Raw genomic sequence first — 14,795 nt, forward strand, 5'->3', positions numbered from 1 at the left:
ACACTGTGCTTAAAGTTTTCCACTGATATCCCTTAATTTTATTTCCTTCCAAAGCTTAAGTTAGTTTCGTCTAAAAACCATAGATTTCTTTTACGATTCATGATGCCACTTGTTGCACAAAAGTGGGAGGCCTGTATCAAAGAGAGTGCTTGAAGAATTCATGTGGATAGTACCAAAATCATTCGAGAGATGGAGCTGGCGTCTTCGCTGGAAGGGCGATCTCTACTATCAGCCGAAGGCTCGCTCGCCAGCAGCCTAACGCCTTACTCGACCTTGACAACGCAAAGCCAACTCTCGTCATTCTCGTGCTGTCCGCTGTGTGACGAAGACGTCTGCTATTGTTCAGTGTTGGCATATAATTGTGATTTGCTATCTGACTACAGACATGGAATTCTTCCCTTTCTTAATAAGTATTTTAGGTAAGTACCATTACTCAAAGAATAACTTCTTTCCACTACTCCAGTTTTGATCTGACTCCGATTTATTGGTTGTTGTAAACGGTCTGTAAGATGATTTCAATCGGTATCTCAAAATACTGCTGCATTTATCAATTACTGAGGCTCATTGTAACGTGCAATTAATGTTTTCCAATGCCAAAGAGGATGAGCCGCTATTGAAATAATTTCGAAACTTTGGTGACAGGATCAGAGGTAGCAGGCAGAGAATAAAGCCACACAAAATATACCGCTGAGCTAACTTATTTAAACCTATGCATGTGATGACCTGATCGACGCCTTAAACAAATATTTCTTCCCGTTATTTTATAGCTGAATGGTCATACTCATATGTAATCTACATACTTGAAGGATAGGCCAGTTTATGGTCCCCTATTATGGACAATGTTCTTACTTACTGTTTGTATTTGTTGCTACAATAATATTGTGACAAATTGTTAGCAAAGTGAAACATGGTACTTAATTTTCATTTCCTGTGGGTACTTACAGATTACCATCTGTTTCAGTTTCTACAGCTGTACTTAAAGAACCGACCACAGATCCCAGGAATTTCACACATGTTGTTCCTGAACATGAGCTGTCTGATCGTCAATATTAGTAAGTATTACTATGTTCTTACTCTTTGCTGTCGTTCCACAAGCTTTCATATGGATGATACTAGATATTACACAGGGGTGAAGGGACTTTGACGTTATGGGAATGCATTCTTTAAGTCCGCTCTACAGACACTAAGTATAAGGCTCTGTAAGCACAATGAATTCGCTGTATATTTATGTCCTATAATTACCATGAAGACTTTTGGTAATTTTAATCAATTATGAATCGGTATTTGGATAGCAGACAATATAGGTAACGAGTTACAACCTCCTTTTACAGATAATTCACTGTTACATTGATTTATAACTGAACAACATCAGAAAGTGAATTAGATTACTACCATGCATTACATGATACAGGAGGACATCACTATTATTTGTTACTGTAGTATGTTAGGGCAATTATATCCACCAATTTTCACTTCTGTATAGTACTAGCCATATTTGCCTAATATTACAATGCAATGCATGACACATTGTGGCTAATTGCCACAGGTGAAGTGTATATTAAAAGTAGCAAACTGATTTCTCTTTACATATCACAAAACGCAGTAAAACTAAGCATGGACATATACTTCACTTCCAGTCATCTTAATTCACTAGCTAACATGGGTGAACCAGTACCTGACAAATTCATTACCAGAGTATGTCATGGTTTGGCATATAGACTGCGATATGTACTTTTAATACTAGCAACATCTTTCATAGAATGCATCAATAAAGACAATGAAGTTAAGTTGGACTGTAATGGTAGCTACCTATATTACACTATTCTTGATAACAACATGTGGAACATTGCATAGGACTATCATTTAATCTCCTAGTGCTACATTATTTTACAGCTATATAACATTTTATAAAGGAACTTCCAAAACTATTGTATAAACAAATCCTCTAAGTCTTCTTTGCTAATTGCAAAATTGGCATTATCACATCACTGTTATTCATTTAATATTTTTCAGTAGCTATTACGATTTTTATCTGATGTGGCATTAAAATTAGCTAATTTCTGTCAAACATTACTAATAGTCTTACTTTTCGGGCTTTCAGCAATGGTCCAGACTTCAGCCAAGCACCTACAGGGTCACTGAAAGTAGATAATGCTGCATTATCTGATGACATGGATGACCTCACTAAGCTGTATGATGAACTTGATTTGACAAAGGAGAATACTCATCTTGAATCCACAAACACACTGCAATCTGGAATGGACACCAAGGAGCATTTTCAACAGTACACTGCAGAAACATCTGCAGCTGAAATGGAATACCTTGAACAATGGTATGATGAGTTCAGTGTGGCAACAGGGCAAGGTGATCAGGACTCTCGTACACCTCAATCAGAGCTCAATACAACAGTATGGAATGAAACATCAGGATTGCAGGTGGAAAAAACGCCCTTGTCTACATCTACCATTGTTCTTAAAGTAGCCTTTGTCATGCTAATATTATTCAGTTTTGCTCTAAACACTGCAGCTATGTGGATTATGTTGAGCAAGAATTTTACATTCCTCTCCATTAAGTACAATGTTACATACAGAATGAAGTACAGTAGTGCAGAGCTGCTTACTGTAGAATACGAGGATACAGTATCTGTTTAATAAGCGCAAACCTCCTCCTCCATAAACCAACTGCCCCCCATCCTCCTCTGCTCCCCCAAACATAGTCAGTTTTTATTTCCCTCTCATCATCTTCTACCACCCCCATCACCCCTATCTGCGTGTTTCATTACTGAGTATGTAAACACACACACACACACACACACACACACACACACACACACACACACACACAAATACATGAAAATGGAAAATCTTCTTCCCTCAGAAACACCGTCATAGTGGGTACAGTGATGTTCAATTGCTTTGAGGTTTGTACCACAGAGGACAACTGTATATCTGAAATCTATGAACTCTTGCAGCAAATTTAGATATATGTGAACTGAGTCGTACACTAAAATGTGTGACTACCTGGTGGTTTCACAGGAGCCTCCAAGTATTTTTCATTGTCAATGTTATCACTTCACTTTTATACATTACCCTTGGCCATTTTTATGGAAAAGGAGAATTTCAATAAATTAACAATTTCAGGGGACTACGAGCTTGTTACACAATGTGGTGTACAAAGCAAATCGCTTTTTTGCAAAACTGGCTGAATATATAGTCTTGTCAAGTTTATCACTTTTGCTTTTGTGTTCAATGTATGGAACTTTTTTATAGTCACAGTTGCAAAATTATATTGATTGTATATCAAAATATAATAATGCAGTGTACCTCATGAATAGCTTCATAATAAACATGAGACTGCTTAACAGTATGTTTTATAGAATAGAAGGTTGCCTTACCAGAGCATAAGGCAATGGTACCACTTTTGATTTTATATTTAATGTATACAACGTTTGTGTACTTACACTTATCAATTTGTAATGATTCTATAAGAAAATAAATAGCTTTTGAATAATTTCTGTTGACTTAAATTTCTTTTTTACCTTTCTAGTACTGTTACTATCAAATTGCAATTCTTATGAACTGTATTACCATTACTCATCTGTTCCTATGGAAAAGGTATTATACATGTTCTGGGCACTGTTTATGAATTTCCTTAAATGTTGAAATATAGCATTTTTCTCTAATTATACATAGAATGGACACTACACAAAGATTCAGATTAGTGGCTACATCAGTGTTATAAATAGTTATAGTGATCAGTGAGGCAGAATGGAAGATAAAGCCACTGAGGGAAGGAGTGAGAGAGAGAGGTAGTTGTCACTGTATAATGTGTATCTGAGTAAACATTATATTGAAGATAAAACTTACATCAGTGTTATCAGTAGTTACAGTGATCAGTTAGGCGGAATGGAAGGTAAAGCCATTGAGGGAAGGAGTGAGAGAGAGAGGTAGTTGTCACTGTATAATGTGTATCAGAGTAAACATTATACTGAAGATGAAACTTACATCTTCAGTCCCTGCTTCACATATAAGTTAATGATGCCATTGTATCTATCTAAATTCAGTGAATGTACATTTACTAAATAATTATGGTGAAGAAGTGGCACACTTGTCTATGTACTTACTCCAAAATGATAATTATGCATCTGTTCTAGAATGCAGACACTTGCTACAGATGGTTGTTTTAATGTAATGGAGATAATCTAAATTACATTCATATTATTGTTTTGCAGACATTAATTTACCTATACAATTATTCTCATATTGAATTATTATGTTTCCTTTACTTCTGCTGTTACAAATATAACAGTTTGCTGTCAATATTCAGAGTACTCGGTGAACCGTCTTCCTATCGTGTACTTCCTTTTCCTCATAGGATGACCAGCCTATACCTGAAGGAGAACTATAGGCCCGTTTTAATTTCATTGTCATTTTATTTTATGACATATGTAGCAAATCAATGGGTTTGTATGTTGTTTCATTAGGAGAGCATTAAAGGAAATTTTTTTAAGAGTACACATCAATGATCTGAAATTAAATGGGAATGGTAAGTGAAAAATCATTCCAATACCAGATAATCTTTATTACAATACGCCTAATGCAGTTTATGTGACTTTTACTACAGAATAGTGGTAGCTTCAGCTTGTGATGTTTGAATTAATAAAGTGCTAATTTGATGGGACACAGGTCAGTGCATACAGATTCGGAAACACAATAATAATAAACTTAAATTTTATTTTAATTTGATAGTGTGTTAAACCATGAAGTAATACTGATAAAATTTTATTACTGACACTAACAATGGTAGATGAATTTTCTAGGTTCTTTCCTAGTCGGGAATTACTCTCTGCTGGTTCACAAGGAATATTTGTAACTCAGAAAGGACTTTGAGAATATTATATGAGGTTTTATATTAGAGTTGTGCACATTGCTGTTTACAAATCTAGAAAATTTAATCACTAAGAAACACAAAGTGCTAATTTGATGGGACACAGGTCAGTGCATACAGATTCGGAAACACAATAATAATAAACTTAAATTTTATTTTAACTTGATAGTGTATTAAACCACGAAGTAATACTGATAAAATTTTATTACTGACACTAACAATGGTAGATGAATTTTCTAGCTTCTTTCCTAGCCGGGAATTACTCTCTGCTGGTTCACAAGGAATATTTGTAGCTCAGAAAGGAATTTGAGAATATTTTATAAGGTTTCGTATTAGAGTTGTGCACATTGCTGTTTAAAGATCTAGAAAATTTAATCACTAAGAAACACAAACTCTCCTACAACAGTTGGTTTTTATTGGTAGGGATTTAATAATCGGACCTGTAGTGTTAATTACTCCCACTCCAAAGAGAAAAACGCCATTCATCTGTATGATAACATATTAATTGCTGAGGTTGCGCTTTCTGTAGTGCATTAATGATAAATGTGAACAATAGTGAATGAAATAGGTCCTCTCCTTGCTAGCAAACACTTTTGTTCATTTTGTATAATTCTGAATGATCGTGCACCAAATTATTGTCATATTCAGTCTCTTTTATTGTTTCTCTTCTTTATTTTATACGTTATGTCTTCTGTGGCTGCCAGCAGAAGGCAGCAAATACTCTAAATTTATGCGGACTGTCATGATAATTGCAGATGATCTGTCCTTAGCTGCATTTATTATTTGCTTGCTAATGCGTTGTAATAAATTTTAGATTTAAAGAAGCATTGCCTCATGTTTCCTCACGTCGTCACGCACTTCGTATTGCAAGTTTGTATTTCGGTCACAGGAACGAAACAACAATCAGAACTCATAAGTAACTATTAGATAACGCCTTATGAAATGCCAAAATAATAACAATAGTTTATTTATCTGGCAAGTAATAAACGAGTTCTACTCGGAACAGGTGCTCTGTGGCAGTGATGACATGCTCTATTAATTCATTCTTGCGCCTGATTTTTGTTGGCAGCCCCATGACACCTGTTATGGAAATAAAGAGAAACAATAAAGAAAAAATCTATTCTAGATTAAACTGTGGTCAAAACATGTTTTGAGACTGAGCAAGTAGAAAAATATTGTGTTCTTGCAAGGACAATTTCTTTAATTCATCACTATTTTGTGCAAGCAAAGAGAGTGAGCATAAAATTCCATTTCGATAGAAAAGTGTGAAGTGCAATATTCTTATTCTTGAATAGCCATTTGCTTGTGAAGCTCCCACGAGGTAAATGTCTTTCATTTCTCTGTACAGTATTTAAGAGTACGTCTTCTAGTACTTAATTATTATCTACATATCTTGCTCACTGTTGTTATTTCAAAAAATACGTTCTGCTATGGACTAAAATATCGCGTTACTGAAATTACTTGATACAAAAAATACAAATATACGAACGGCATATGACTGTATATCGTGGCTGTAAGAATTCGGTATGATACGATTCTGGTGCTCCTAAATGGGTGGAGAGGGGGTAGGGCTACACTTCTGGGTACTCTCCAGCCACACATTACGTTTATGCATGAACAATGGAACAATAGTAGTTTTCGTCACGCGAGTTTGAGGCAGGTGCTGCAACATTATTTTCCAGATATTTTCCATCGGCGAAGTGTCAGGTGAACGTACAGGCCACAGGTTCAAATGGTTCAAATGGCTCTGAGCACTATGCGACTTAACTTCTGAGGTCATCAGTCGCCTAGAACTTAGAACTAATTAAACCTAACTAACCTAAGGACATCACATACATCCATGCCCGAGGCTGGATTCGAACCTGCGACCATAGCGGTCGCCCGGCTCCAGACTGCAGAGCCTAGAACAGCACGGCCACTCCGCCCGGCACAGGCCACAGGTATGACAATATTGATCGCCATATATAACAATCAACTCTCAGGTTTCATGCAGTTTCATATGAAAACGAGATACGTTGCATCTGGCCAGGACAACACCGAACAAAGCAGGTCGCAGGGTTCTTTTACCAAAGAAGTGTCAAACAAGTATGCATAAACAGCGTACGACAGGTTGCAGATGGACTCGTCTAACTGTACTAAATTTTGTTGCAGACTGCAAGTCATGAACGATGCTCATGTGCTCCTCAAATATGACATAATTTTCATGATGTGTTCACTAGAAAGTCCCTGAAAGGAACTACAACTAACTGTATACAGAAACTTCAAACACATAAATCTGTCTGAACTTACAAGTGAGGTGCAAGGAATAGTGCGTGGGACGACTTCATGGTTTCACTAAGAAACATATCCCGCTATAAGATAGATATGCTTCCCAAAATACCGGAAAAGTAAGAAGGAAACCGGCATCGTGGCTAACTTATGAATTCAAACAGCTCATGAATTTCATATACTACACATTGGGGATACAAACTATGCCGTACACATGAAAGACTGTCATCTCGTCATTGGCCATAGTTTGCTATAGTTGGTAATTATGAACAATGAGTGTTATCGATACGCATTTCACTGACCAGTGCTAAGAAAGCGAACTCCTTGTCAGAAACAGACATTTGCAGGGCGACAATGTTTGAGGTCTGCACTTAACAGGATGCTGCTGATTTTGTATTAGCGTCACAAACACAACAGAGCAATAGCTCACCCCGAGTTCTTTCTCACAATAACTGTGAATCACATGGTTGGAGCCGATGTTGTAGGTGTCACAAAGGGAAACGGTTTACCAGGTAGATCTGTTCTTTCTCATGTCACAGTACGCACGATACCCTCTTTGTTAGGATTTTCAGGGGGCCTTGCCTTTGTCTCAGTTTGGAAAATTTCACAAAACCTGGAAGGAAATTGAGGCTGTCTCTAACTCACGGCAGCTCGGACTCATACTTGTTCTGAAACTAGTTCAGAATAAAACTGTCGAAGGAATTTTATTCGTCATGTGCAGTTCTCTGCGTTGTTTGCAGTCTGGATCACTAAAGAATTGGTACCTCGCGTATTCAAAGTCACTTCCTACTCGTACACAACACTGCGTGTAAGATTTGCTGAATAACCTGCCACTACCCAGATGTTGTTTCGGACACACGAAGCAGTGTCCGAAAAGCGATAATACCCCGAAAATACTACACTAAACCAGAGATAAACATCGTCTCGGAGCGTTCATCCACGTGACGGGCCTCTCAGGCAGCTCTGTAGCAACTTATTCTTTCGGGCGAGCCAGTACCTTATATGGCAACATCCCGCCCCCCTTCCTCCTTACTAAACATATGCTTCCGTTCTCAAGAGCACATTTCATTTACTCTCATTTGAAATTGAAAGAAATCATATTAACAGCGAGAGAGCACTCTGTCTCATTTGGTATGGTCTTCTATTATCTACTTTAGATTACTGTAAAAAATAGTTCTTATCCCGAAGGCTTAAAAACTTCCAGAAGTATTTTGTGTCATTTGTGATATCTCGATCTATTGCACAGTGAACTAGTACGGGCACTCCCCATTGACATGGCCGTTCCACACGCTTTTAAGCTGACGGAATGGTCTACCTGCGCAAAGACTGTTAAGTGTTCCCGCGTGAATGCTACACCTGTATGATTTCCGGCTGAGTGACTCTCGCACCTTCCCTCACCTGGCAACTCACCACCCTCCATACCTAACTTCCAGACGCTCGCTTGCGAGTGACATTTCATGGGCTCCCTCCAATGTTAATTGGAGTACAAAGTAAGTAGTTTATACATGGCACCCTGTGGGTGCCGTGAAATGCTTTTCTTTAAAATTAGATGTAACCCTTAAACTGTTACTATTATTATCAAATGCAAGAAAAACTAGAAACAGTGGAAGATAAATTTGCACATTACTGAGTAATATCGTTGCTACGTTGCTATTCAGAAATTGCTGTCCATAGGAATGTACCATATGTATGTTAATAGTACTTTATTTAGCTCACAATTACACCTAGTGTAGGTATTCTATTTGTATCATGTCCTAGTTTAAGCTTTTCTTTTCTGTAGTGTAGCATCTAAAGATGGCCATTATTGTCCGAGACCTGTTAATACTGTGTCTTTAAAAAGTGATTGTTTCAAAAATTTAAAGTCCTTATTGTAAGGCAGACACCATCTCCTTAAATAGAATGTAATTTATTCCAAATTAATGTTGTGTTGCTCACGGAGGGTAATAATTCTTTTAGAAATAACTGGCAGTCAACTGTATTCAAGTTTTGACACTGTCTATGAAGTTTATTGAAAACACCAATTATTAACGTACATATTTTTTCGACTTAATGCAGTAGAACATGAAGTGAACACCAGCAGTTATAGTAGAAACACTAACTACAACTTCTGCGTTTTCATTAACACTCTTGACTCCACAGTCTTTGAGCTATAAAATTGTCTCATCTTGAGGAAAAATTTCTTTCAGCATGTCTAAGAGCTTTTAGCAGACTGGTCTTCACGAAGAAAGCTAGTGTTTTACGAGTAATCTTCTCCTCAAATACTAACTGAGTGGAGCGGTTCAATAGTTTGAACGATACTTCTATACTGAGGCTTCATTGTATATGTTCATTACCCTTACTAAGTTTGAAAACTGATATTGTCAAAGGGTGTTGCTCAGAAACGGCGTCGGTTGTCCAAATTATATTCATTTTCCAGTCTTTTCTATATCGACCTTCAGTTGTGGTCCTCAAGTGAAAATTATCAAATGATCATCGCTGGAACTATAAATTACTTCTGTATCTGGGAACGCTTTGATTTGTATGGGGTTGACAGAAATATTTCTATACCTGAGTCATGGATGACAAAGCAGCAAACTGTTGTATCTGCTGGAAATGGTTCCCTCATTTCTGTTCCAGCACTTCATATTGACGACCGAAATTTTCAGTGTTCCATCTCCATCAGAACAATGACACAAACGGGACATTCCCGGAACTCATTGTTGTTCCTGAATGAATTTCCTATTCTTCTTCTAGCCTGAACTGAAACGGAGAGTCATACTCGCTTCTTTAAAGAGGAAAAGAAATTAGCGATGAAACAGTAAAGGTTTACTGTTTTCAGAAATCAAGCATATTCAAGTACTCTATTGTTTTACACAGAAACAGCCTTTTAGTAACAGCACTTGGCACAGTTCGTAGCCCAAAAATCCTCAAAATTTCATTTTATGCAAACTCCTATTCTAAAGCTAATTGATCCAATAATTCAGAGTACAGTTTGCTGGTCACCTGAAAGTGGTAAATTATAATACTGCACTTTCCATGTGGATTAGGAATACGATGAAAAGCGCACAAACCACGTGAGGCCGAAACAAAAGAGACATTTCAAATATTCGACGTCACGCGAAAATTCACATTTAAAGCCATTCCCACATGGTATGTGGCAACTAATGTTGACGCGTGCGCAGACAGGATATCCAGCACCATGAGATACGGCGCCGTTAGAATAGGGTCTGAGTTGGTTAAAGTAATTTTGAGCTGTAAGTGCTAGCCAGAGGCTCTTGTCAGCCCTACTTGATTCACAAACTACACAGTTTAATCACGGAAAGGGACTCTCATGTAATTCCTAGGTTAGCTCTATAACAACACATATTTCCTTTCTTCAGCATATGCTAGTGGCGTATATAAACGAAAACTTCAGTAATCGTGAAAATGTAACACCGGGTCAGGCACGGCGTGCCAGACTACAGGCGTGCAGTGTGTGCGCTCCGTGGGTGGCTGAAGGCCCGGCCTGTCACTCGGCCTTGCTCAGTCCTTCTCGGAAGTATACGGAACAGCGCGACATTTCTTTTAGCAATACGGTGTGGCATTTTTCGGTCAGCTCAATTCTCTGAGTTCGGCAGAATCGTGGTGTCTGCGCTGATTACCTTTCGTTTTTTATTTGTGCTATGAAGGACGTTTACAGGTTGAGTGGCTGTTTGCACAAAAAGTGGCAGTCTAGCGATATGTCGTCTCAATTCTTTAAAATAAATGGGAGTGACATATGAGAGGGATGAGAATTCTCAGTTCGTATAAGTAACGAATACACATTTTTATATGGTACGACATTACAATACCATACAGAACGAATTTAAATATTTTGATGATCGAGGAGTAAATAATTACGTCGATCGACAGATGTGATTCGTTGTTCTTCAGATCATCAAGACTTTGTGCAAAAATTGCAGGCATGGAGTACGTGACGTAATTGGTGGTGCGAATAGTAAAATTACTGATGTCGCACACATTATACTATTACCAGGTGCAAGAGTTTTGAATGGAGGCGTTACTGGAATGATTTTTCGATTTAAAACTCACTATTGTTGAATTTATGAAGTAAAAAGAGTTCTAAGAACGAATATTAGACCGTAATGGGTTGCTGACTGGGAATTTTAAGTGGACTAGATTGCTTACTGTCCACAATAAAGTACTGCAAGGTCACTTCTGTCATATTTGAAGGGCATGCAATTAAAGAGAAAATCGAGTTGAAGAAGGGACACATTCCGACAAAGACAGTCCAGTTCCCTAAGCTCACAGGTGTTAAAGCAGACGTGAGGACTGAAGAATTAATTCTAGCCTTAAAAGAATTAGAATGATAGTTTTACAAAGGTTTTGTGCACACCGTCAGTTTTACCTCGGTTTTCGAGCTGTCCTTGATGCCGTTTCAGTTCAACGCGCCCTTGTGCGTGTGCATGTGTAGCTGATCAGCAAGGCAACCCCAGTTTTACCGACAAATACCTTTAACGTTAAAACTGTCCAGGATGTCTACATCGCTTTTTCAGGTAGAGTTTCTAAGTCTCAACAATGAGCTTGGAGGAGTACTACAATATTTCGATCTATATATTTGTGTAAAAGACCGTTTTTCGATTATGAAACTAAATAAGTCACGATTACTTGACGACTTGAGGGTGATTCTCTGTGAAATTGTCTGTGTCTGTCCAAATGCCGATAGTTTGTACCAGTAAAAAGTACGCTATGTCTTCATCGAGCCCAAAATAATTAAATAATACGGAAAATTTGTTTTGTTTGCGACGCCTGTTGTTGAGAAGTGTCAAGTACAAAACAAAGTCTCATGGCATTTAAATGCTGTATTTCCTCTTTTCCACTCCTCACGCTCAGACTGCGTTGCGTGGTGGTAGATGACATGTGTAGCGAGACTGAGTGCATTGGCACTCGTGCCTGAGCATGACTCACGGGGTAAAATCTTGACTGTCCCTGGTGTAATAAGAACACGTGAAAGACAAATGTTCACTCAGTAATGACATCAGCTTATAAAAGCTCACCAACTCGAACAAACCGCCTCTGTCGACAGCAAACTATTTACATAAAGCCAAATAATATAGAAATTATTCCTGTTAATTTCGTAGGGAACTCCTACAACATTTTATAAAACGCGAAGATAAAAAGAAAATAGCATACAGTTGGACACAAACCTATCAACTACCCACATCAGTTCCCTAATGCTGTGTCTCAATCAACTATGCTATGCTGCAACTCAGCCTCAGATAATTTAATATTCTTTATAATGGGCTTCTAAAGTCTTGAAACACCGAAGTATTATTGACAGCAAATCCTAACAAGATCGACATATTTTTATGAATCTTCTTCTGCATTCCTTAAAAGAGCTTACTCTTATAACACGCGAGTGATAACGTGAAAGTGACTAAATACAAAAATTTTTTAATCAGCAATATGACGTTTCCCGTCATTTTACTGTAAAAAATCTTATCAATAACGATTCGTCCTCGAGACATTCAATGTGCTGGTGCTTTGAAAAAGCATATATTCGTAGGGTGTAATGCATAACAACAGCCCATCTCATTTGGACTTCTGCCGAACGCGACAAATACAATATGTCGTCCTACTCTCTGCTTGTGATGTGGGGAGCCTTCTTGTTTCATATTGGTTATGACTTACATGGCACGTTTCCGAAATATCGCAAAGCTTATTTTTTATTTCACGTGACGAAATGGCTCCTCAACAAGAAACAGCAGGAAGCGACGTCACAAAACTTATACAGCACCACGACAACGTCAGCTAACTCGTCCCGTGTGCCGAAGGCTTAAGCAGCGCTTCAGACAGAGGAAATTCGATACGCGATGCTACTCGCCATTCGACATAGAAGTAACCAGCGTCAGCGGAGTGCACAGAGGCATTGTTGTAGCTGCTTAACAGGTTTATACTACGGCGGCATCAATACAACAGCGACACGTAAATCTGTCGAATCGCCCAGTGCAACACGGGCTGCTTGTCGCTCCGTACAACTCGTGTCGTACGACACACAGCGAGGGGCATTTTAAGTCACCCGATGTGACTAAAAAGAATTGTTTACCTAGATAAAGCAAATTTGGCATGCCATTAAAACAGTATGATATGCAAGTAGCAAGGTGTACTAATTAGGTAATTCTGAGAAAATCTTAAGAGAAGTTTTACGCGTATAATATGTAACTGAGGTACACGTTGGTCTAGTGACACTCGGCTCCCAGGTGTGTTGAGGAGTGGATGTGCGCGGGACTTTGTGTGGCGCTCCGTGTGCGGGTCGTTATTTACTCAAATGTTCAAATGAGTGTGAAATCTTATGGGACTTAACTGCTGAGGTCATCAGTCCCTAAGCTTACACACTATTTAAACTAAATTAACCTAAGGACAAACACACACAACCATGCCCGAGGGAGGACTCGAACCTCCACCGGCACTAGCGGCACAGTCCATGACTGTAGCGCCTGAGACCGCTCGGCTAATCCCACGCGGCGTTATTTACTCGCGCGGGTAGTGGTACGGAAGTGTAAACACATCACCTAGAACGACGATGGCGCTTTCTTATAGAAAGACCACAATTAAATTAATATTCCACGCCCAGTACGCACGAACTAAGGTATACGAAGCAGAGCGTTTCCTACGTGAAGTAATGCACGTCTATCCACAGGAACTTCTCCGTATGCATCTTTCGATTGTATTCAGCACAGTTTACCTGAAAGTTGTCGATGAGGCAGCGTGCGAACAGCTTATTCACCGTTTCACCGACGGATATCATTTCCACCACTCGGACGGCAACGTGCGTGTAGTGACTGTCGATCATGCAGGACTCGGCGTTTGGACCACACGAATCTTCGAGCTGCCGTTTCAAGTTCCGGCCATGCTTGTCGTGAACGCGCTGCGGCCTTATGGAAAAGTACTAAGTCACGTGGAACAAATGTGACGTACTTTCTAGACTTGTCCTGTTCTGCATGTAGTGCATCAGGTGCGAATCGAACCACACAAACACATCCAGTCGAGCGCGACGATCGGTGGTTGTCGAGCGATCGTTATTTATGACGGTCAACCGCGAACTTGCTCCATGCGTGGGGAGGAAGGGAATGTCCGTCCTGAATACCTGCAGAGACGCATCGTCCAGATATCACGTGCAGAGACGACGCCTACATCATAACCAACGACACTACCTATTACACAAGTTGGGGCAGCGAGGAACATGACGGACGCGGACGTTGTTTCGTTCCAGTTAGGGATCCCCGCGGGACCGATTTACAAACCCACGATGACGCTGCCCGCTTTAGAACCGTCAGCGTGCTCGGCACCAGCGGCCACGTCTGCTGTTCAGCCATGTGAGGAAGGACAGTGACGGTCAGACGGGCGACGTGGCGCTTACTGGATTAAACGTCTGCAGAATACGTCATCGTACAATCCGGTGACCCAGGTGTATCAGACACGATTGGTGGGGTAGTATGGATGATAGGGGCCAACGCCTGATTTGGAAGGGATCTAGGGAGAAAAAGTAAATAAAAAAATAAAAAAAAGAAGAAGGTATAATAACAAAAAATTTGGTTAGCGTTCGGGCACCGTAGGACGAAAAGGGATGAGGTGACAATTAGACTCCCAGTCGCACATGAATTTTAATCTACATTGCGTTC

The 14,795-nt window shown here is 39.2% G+C and overlaps 1 protein-coding gene across 1 annotated transcript in view; it reads left to right on the forward strand.

Annotated features, from left to right (window-relative positions):
• The first annotated feature begins 359 nt into the window (after nt 1-359).
• Nucleotides 360-14,795, forward strand: part of LOC124556158 — a 55,115-nt gene continuing 40,679 nt past the window's right edge. Inside the window, exons 1-3 of the mRNA XM_047130169.1 lie at nt 360-419; nt 962-1,052; nt 2,102-2,364. Coding sequence (XP_046986125.1) covers nt 386-419; nt 962-1,052; nt 2,102-2,364 — 388 coding nt within the window. The 5' untranslated portion in view covers nt 360-385. The remainder of the gene's footprint in view (nt 420-961; nt 1,053-2,101; nt 2,365-14,795) is intronic.

This window comes from Schistocerca americana, chromosome X, assembly GCF_021461395.2.
Source record: "Schistocerca americana isolate TAMUIC-IGC-003095 chromosome X, iqSchAmer2.1, whole genome shotgun sequence".
Taxonomy (NCBI): Eukaryota; Metazoa; Arthropoda; class Insecta; order Orthoptera; family Acrididae; genus Schistocerca; species Schistocerca americana.